At 31.8% G+C, this 6,919-nt stretch overlaps 1 protein-coding gene across 3 annotated transcripts; it reads left to right on the top strand.

Moving 5' to 3' along the window:
- The first annotated feature begins 2,892 nt into the window (after positions 1-2,892).
- LOC106477729 (2',3'-cyclic-nucleotide 3'-phosphodiesterase-like) lies at positions 2,893-6,913 on the top strand. Of its 3 annotated transcripts, XM_022381205.1 has the most exons (4): positions 2,893-3,854; positions 4,388-6,516; positions 6,569-6,620; positions 6,722-6,913. In XM_022381205.1, the coding sequence occupies exons 1-2, from the start codon at positions 3,302-3,304 to the stop codon at positions 5,089-5,091; spliced, it is 1,257 nt and encodes a 418-aa protein (XP_022236913.1). In that variant the 5' UTR covers positions 2,893-3,301; the 3' UTR covers positions 5,092-6,516; positions 6,569-6,620; positions 6,722-6,913. The 3 variants fall into 3 exon arrangements, with proteins under 3 accessions (XP_022236913.1, XP_013793718.1, XP_022236912.1); XM_013938264.2 differs by lacking the exon at positions 6,569-6,620; XM_022381204.1 differs by having other exon boundaries at positions 4,388-6,620.
- The last annotated feature ends 6 nt before the right edge of the window (positions 6,914-6,919 follow it).

The following is a 6,919-nucleotide window of genomic DNA, read 5'->3' as shown; positions in this document are numbered from 1 at the left end:
GTTTGTTGTTTTCACTACGTGAACTTGAACTTGTGGATAAAACATTTTAATTATTCTTAAAATTGGTGACTTCACTATGAAACTTTGCTTACCTGAAAAAGGAACAATCAGTCTGAATTGGTATTTGTCTACAATGTATGATTTTTTGGGGGATTCAATTCTGTGAGAAAGGAACTTGCAAGTTAGGGCTTGAATAAAATTCTAGGGATAGCTATTGTGTATTAGAATGTTCTTTAAGGTGATGATGTCAGTATAAAGAGAGAGAGAGAGAGGTAGGTAGATCATATGTTATATGCTATATTGAGAAGACTAAATATAAGGTTACGTTTAAAGGAGTTCGGAATAAAGCTGTCGAATCAAGTATCTAAGCCTGTACGTGTTTTCTTATGATAAACAGATGTTGGGAAATGATTATCTAATCTGCTGATTTGGATATCAAGAAAAGGCAATTTACATTCTTTTTCAGTTTCAAGCGTAAGATTTAAGTTAGGGTGTTTATAATTTAAATTATCGAAGGATTGTTTGATGAATTTAAATTATTTCGCTGTTCATTAGAAATTTCAAATTTATATATTCAATCAATTTCATCTTGATTTATTTTCATTAACATGTCTCTTTTGACAATTTATTTTGCTGACTGCAATAGCCACACTTATGGCTAAAAACAAAAAAACGTTATTTAGTCTTAACTTTTCAAAATGTACATTCTACTTAACTGAATGTACACAAAATACTTGTTTTTATTTGCATGTTAAAGAAGGGTTAATTGTATTTTCTAAACCCTCAAACCAACGGCAACTAAAAGTGGATGAATATTGTAAACAGGTGTTAACCATGCAATAATAACGACTATAAACAAATTAATATTATAAAAACTGGAAGTAAAACACACACTTTAACCTAAACTCCATGTACGTTACTTAACTCTGTTTTTAACAACATCTACGTATTTAAAGAATCATTCACTTGAGAAATAAATATAAAACAAAAATTCTCCTATAGTATTATGTCATTAATACTACTTTAACCACTCAATTACAACAGAAAAGTCAAATCAATCTCTGTAGCCTTCAGAATTAAAACAAAAAACACTGTTATTTGAGTAAAACCCAGGTTGCTGATTGAGAGACATGGTAACTGCTCAAAATTCAGGCCATTGTTTCAGAGATTTGATAATTATCCCTTTAGGGGGATTGAGAAAAGTATCAATAATATCCCAAGATCTTTTGTTTTCTTTCTAACTGTTAAAATATTTAACTAAATCGCATGAAATTTAATAATCTAGTTTCAGCTTCAAAATTTCTTATCATTTCTTGTGTGGTCAAAGTTCCAAAATGTTGTTGTGAGACATTTTTTTTGTAAAAACATTAAAAACAGATAATTCTTTTCATCTTAGAATTTAAATTAGCAACAGATTCATTGAACGGGAATCGAAGTTTAATGATAAACAGTAGAACAACAGCAGCAACAAGGAACATTTAACACACACGTGTGTGTGTGTGTATAGTAACAGACATTTAATTCTTGAACATTTCGAAATGTACGTATTCCATCTTCAGCAAGCTATATTGAACAGGATAAAATATTAGGTACAAAAATCTATAAAGTTAAAACATTTTATAAAGACTAATTAAAATACAGAGTAAAACAATGAACTCAATTAAAAAAACTAAATAAACAAGAAAGAATAGAAAAGTGAAATAACTGTAATAATATTACACAAATTATTCGGAACAGACATAATTGTAGCGACGCTGTGTTGTTCTTTAAAGTTGGGAGTTCATCTATAATAGATAAACTTTCATTAATTAAAAGTTCGATATTGGATGATCCACATGAGATGACTGAAATTCCCTCAAATCTACTGATTGTTTTCTTTGTATACGAAACTTGCATTTCATTGTCTAGATGTGACGAGTTAAAGTTAAAAAAACATAATGAAATTACACAGATTTGATCTAATTAAGACCAGTACACATTTGATTGGTTGAGTGTAACACAAAGCACAAAATAGTGTAAAATGATGGTTGAGTGTAACACTGCACAAAATAGTGTAAAATGATGGTTGAGTGTAACACTGCACAAAATAGTGTAAAATTATGGCTGAGTGGAACACACTGCATAAAATAGTGTAAAATGATGGTTGAGTGTAACACTGCACAAAATAGTGTAAAATGATGGTTGAGTGTAACACTGCACAAAATAGTGTAAAATGATGGTTGAGTGTAACACACTGCACAAAATAGTGTAAAATGATGGTTGAGTGTAACACTGCACAAAATAGTGTAAAATGATGGTTGAGTGTAACACTCTGCATAAAAATAGTTCAAATATAATATTTTAACTATGACAGTTAAAAATAATGTTTTTCAACTCCATTAGTTAATTTGTATGTAAATTGGACATATACTGATGTGTCGTGTGATTGGTTAATTGACCTTTGGCATGTGCTGTGTACACATAATCGTATCTTAGGTGTTACTTTGAAATTTGAAGTTACACATGTTTAAGATAGACTGAAATGCTAAGTTTAATAGTGGTTCATTTATCATAATGTCTTGTCACTTGAATAGAGATGTAAAAATGGGTTTTGGACTTTACTGATGTATGTTCTACTAGACGTACACTCCTTGCACGGCAGTACTGTACTCTGAAATATCACAGATTTAATATAACATTGTATTTTCTAATATGTTCTTGAAATAAAAGTTTAATCCTAACACCCTTCTTATACAGCTTGAATGTTAAGAACAGATTATTAAGTTTTTGTATTTTTAGCTTTTTGATAAGAATTAGCTACTACACTTTTTGAATAAAAAAGAAAAATTTTCACTAGTTGTTCATAATGATGAAAATTACATACAGTTCAGAAATGTGAAATTTAATACAATTCAAGTACAAATTTATCATGTTTTTTAAACCCTTTATCAGTTTTTTTTAAATCATGTATCGTGTTTACTGGTTTCATGTTGGAACATAGTTACGTAACATAGTTGCTGCTGATGATGTGGAATAAACAAAATTCAAGAACAATGTAAAATCAGAATCACATATCCTGGAAAACTTGATGATGTAACAAAAATTAGCTATTTATCGTGGCTCGAGAAACTTTCACTTTATTCTTTTGACAAGTGTAAATGTATTTTTCTGTACGTTGTTTTTACTGTTTATTAGGTAAAGTACGGCAGTGCTGTAACCATGTACATCAGTGTTATACATAGTGAGGAATCACGTTGATTTGAAAAGTTGTTTCTCAACATAGGATGACAAGACTGTGAGATATATCAAGGGATCCAGAGTGATGGTAATAATGAGAGGCCTACCAGGAAGTGGAAAGTCTTACATTGTTTCGAAACTGGAGGAGATGTATGGAAAATCCTGTATTGTCTGCTCAGCCGACCAGTACTTTTGCAAAAACGGAATATACAGATTTGAACGGAGCAAGTTGGATTATGCCCACAAGTTTTGTCAGGAGAAAGCAGAACGAGTGTGTAGAATGAGTACACCTGTAGTCATCATAGATAACACTAATGTTCGTCGCTGGGAAATGGATTTTTACAGAGAACTCGCTCATAGAGAAGGTTATATACAACTTTTTGTTGAGCCGAAGACACCATGGAAGTTTGATCCAGAAGTACTTGCCTCAAAAAATTCTCATGGTATAGCGACAGAGATGCTGCAAAGGCGTCTCGAGCAGTGGGAACTTGTCCATCCTTTATATTTTGGCTGGTTTCTGAACCACTGTGACTCTTTAAACTTTCTAATTATTGCCAAGGTCTTCTTGGAAAACTGTATGAAAGTTGAGAAGTTTTTCACAGAATTTCAAGAACATTTGATACTGAGTAATTGCAGAGGTAAGAAGATACTGGATTTTGTCAGAATCTTTTATATTATCAAACGTAAAATTTAACCCTCTTGTCTGTATCGTAGGTTGTGATGACAAATATACATGTGCACAGTAGACTCTCTACAAAAACATTCAAATGCTCATTACATAATTTTTGTACCGTTTAAGTTCAACGTTTCAGTTCACTAATGTATTTTGTGATTATATGAAATAAAACTGCTTGAAATTTAATGCCAGAGAAGACGTTTTTGTAAATGTTTTTTTTTTTAAAGGATTGTTTTACTGATCAAAATGTAGAAGGCCACTACACCTATTGGAGTCCCTTTTGATTGAGTTCAGTAATTTTCAACCTTTTGCTCTTTAAAACTTCCAACAATTAAATATTTTTAAACAAATTTATGTAGTTACAGATATTACTATTTATCTCAAAATCACCACTATACTATCTGGTTGAAAATTTCTTATTCAGACTTTGTTTTACTTATAATTATTGGTTTCTGTATGTATTTTTTTACCGTCTAATTTTTCCCACTTTCTTAGATATATATAGTTACTACAGCATGACTCATAACTCAAGACAACCACTGATGTTACACTGTACAGCTAAGTTCTGTGGAAGCAAACAGCAAGAAGCCCAAGTATATCTAGAACAAGGGGTTGTTCAGAAGGCGTATGGTGCAGTATTTGAGCTAGGAATTGTGGGATTTGTTATCACTCCTTCAACGTTTGGAGCCAGAGTTTCTCTCACGAAGGACGAACTTGAACTCTGGTGTCAGAACGACTATAACAGTGTGCCACCACTCCAGCAAGGGTTGGATGCCCTGTCAGGTGGCCTCAAGACACCCAGGCAAGGGATGACAGGTGCTCCAAACCGCGGAAGCTCGGAATTAAATAACGGTTGGAATTTTATTCCACCCTGCTCAAGTTGCATTCCTACTTTGTGTACCTTGTCGAATGAATCTTTGATTGGTTCTAGCAGATTTCAGCCTGTTCAGGGCCGAGGGAAAAGAGCTCACATTACGCTAGGACTAGCTTCAGGGTCTAAAGCTGTTCAGACGGGTTTTGATCTTCTAGAAGCTGTTGAACTTGAGTCAAAATGTGGTGATAGTGTTGAATCATTCAGCCTACTTGGTGGTGTTTTACGCAGTTATGGTGAAGGAATGTGGATCGTGTACTTAGATAGACCAATGTTAGTAAATGGACTGTTTTCTTTTTATGTGGGAGGAAGTAGTCATATGGAATAGTGAAACCTAGAATTACACACTCGTTTTATCTTCTTAGTCACACATATATATATATTTCTTTTTATATCAAGTTCTGAAATGCTCCGTGCAGTTTTGTGGCATTTCATTTAACTATAAACCAAAAATAGATGTCTAATTTAACGAGTTAAGAACATCTCAGACTTATTGAGAATTCTCAGTTTGATTTTGTAATTGGTAAAGTTGATTAATTTTACTGTTAAATCCTTTTCATGACATTAGCAGATTAGGTATTTAAAGGAAGAAGCATATACTTTTTTTAAGAATATGTAATACTTTAGCTGCAAATCATAAACAGTTTTTTGTTGTAATGATTTTCTATACAAAGTAATCGTACACCTGGTATGCAGTGTACGTTTTACATTGTATTTTTTTCAGTGTTAACTTTTTTTGTCAGCTATTTGCCAAAGATCGTAAGACAATATAGAGAATGAAAATGTATATCCTGTATCATAAAAACAAACTTATCTGTTACATCTATTTGAGTTAAATGTGCCATTATAAGCTAAAGGTTCCTGGAATAGTTTTATTTTTTACGCTACACGTTGATAATAATTGCTCTAGAATGTTGTAAGGTATTGTTTCTTGCTCTTAACATCATATTTTTTAAAGGATTATGTGTATTGTTTTACACTAGCATGTAAAATGTTGAAAGATCGACTCATCTCGATCAGGAATTAGGTTTAATATTTATGAAGCTTTATTAAGCAAGAAGAAGTCCTGATGGACAGCAGGTTAAAAAATGATTAAATTTATCCTTTTTTTTGATATTTTTATATCCTCTCTTTCATATTTCTAAATCCTTTCTATCTGTTGCTCATATTTTTTTTAAATTAAAGAGACTGTAACAACCACATGTTTCAACAAACATCAGCGGTAGTTTAATTATCACATAGAATTGATAAACATGTTTCTTAAATACTTTGTGTATGTGTTTCGATAGAAATTATTTTTCCAATATTTTTATTAGTTATCAGAATGGTTAACAAGAACCTAGCTAACTTGTTATTAGCTAATATAACTACCAGTGTTTTAAGCATGTAGTAATATAACTACCAGTGTTTTAAGCATGTATGTACATTTCAAATAATTAAAACTAGTCATTCGAACTAAAGGATATGCTACAATGTTGAGTAAATGTAATTTTTTTCTAAGTTATTTAGATGTCAAATCCAACATTTTTTACATAAAAATGCATATCTAACTATTACCTGACATCATTCAATTAATATATCTGTGATAAGTCTTGATTGTATTATAGAGGAATTTTTAGCAACAGACCAGAAGATACATGAAAGTACAGGTTTGGAATAAACTGTTAGTATAAACTGACCAGAAGATACATGAAATTACAGGTTTGGACTAATCTAACAGTGTAAACTGACCAGAAGATACATGAAATTACAGGTTTTGAATAACCTGTTAGTACAAACTGACCAGAAGATATATGAAAGTACAGGTTTGGACTAATCTAACAGTACAAACTGACCAGAAGATACATGAAAGTACAGGTTTGGACTAATCTAGTATAAACTGACCAGAAGATACATGAAAGTACAGGTTTGGAATAAACTGTTAGTACAAACTGACCAGAAGATACATGAAAGTACAGGTTTGGACTAATCTAACAGTGTAAACTGACCAGAAGATACATGAAATTACAGGTTTGGACTAATCTAACAGTATAAACTGACCAAAAGATACATGAAATTACAGGTTTGGAATAACCTGTTAGTACAAACTGACCAGAAGATACATGAAAGTACAGGTTTGGAATAACCTGTTAGTACAAACTGACCAGAAGATACAT

Source organism: Limulus polyphemus, unplaced genomic scaffold (assembly GCF_000517525.1).
Source record: "Limulus polyphemus unplaced genomic scaffold, Limulus_polyphemus-2.1.2 Scaffold77396, whole genome shotgun sequence".
NCBI lineage: Eukaryota > Metazoa > Arthropoda > Merostomata > Xiphosura > Limulidae > Limulus > Limulus polyphemus.
Note: the sequence above shows the minus strand (reverse complement) of the source record. Positions and strands in the feature narration are given on the sequence as shown.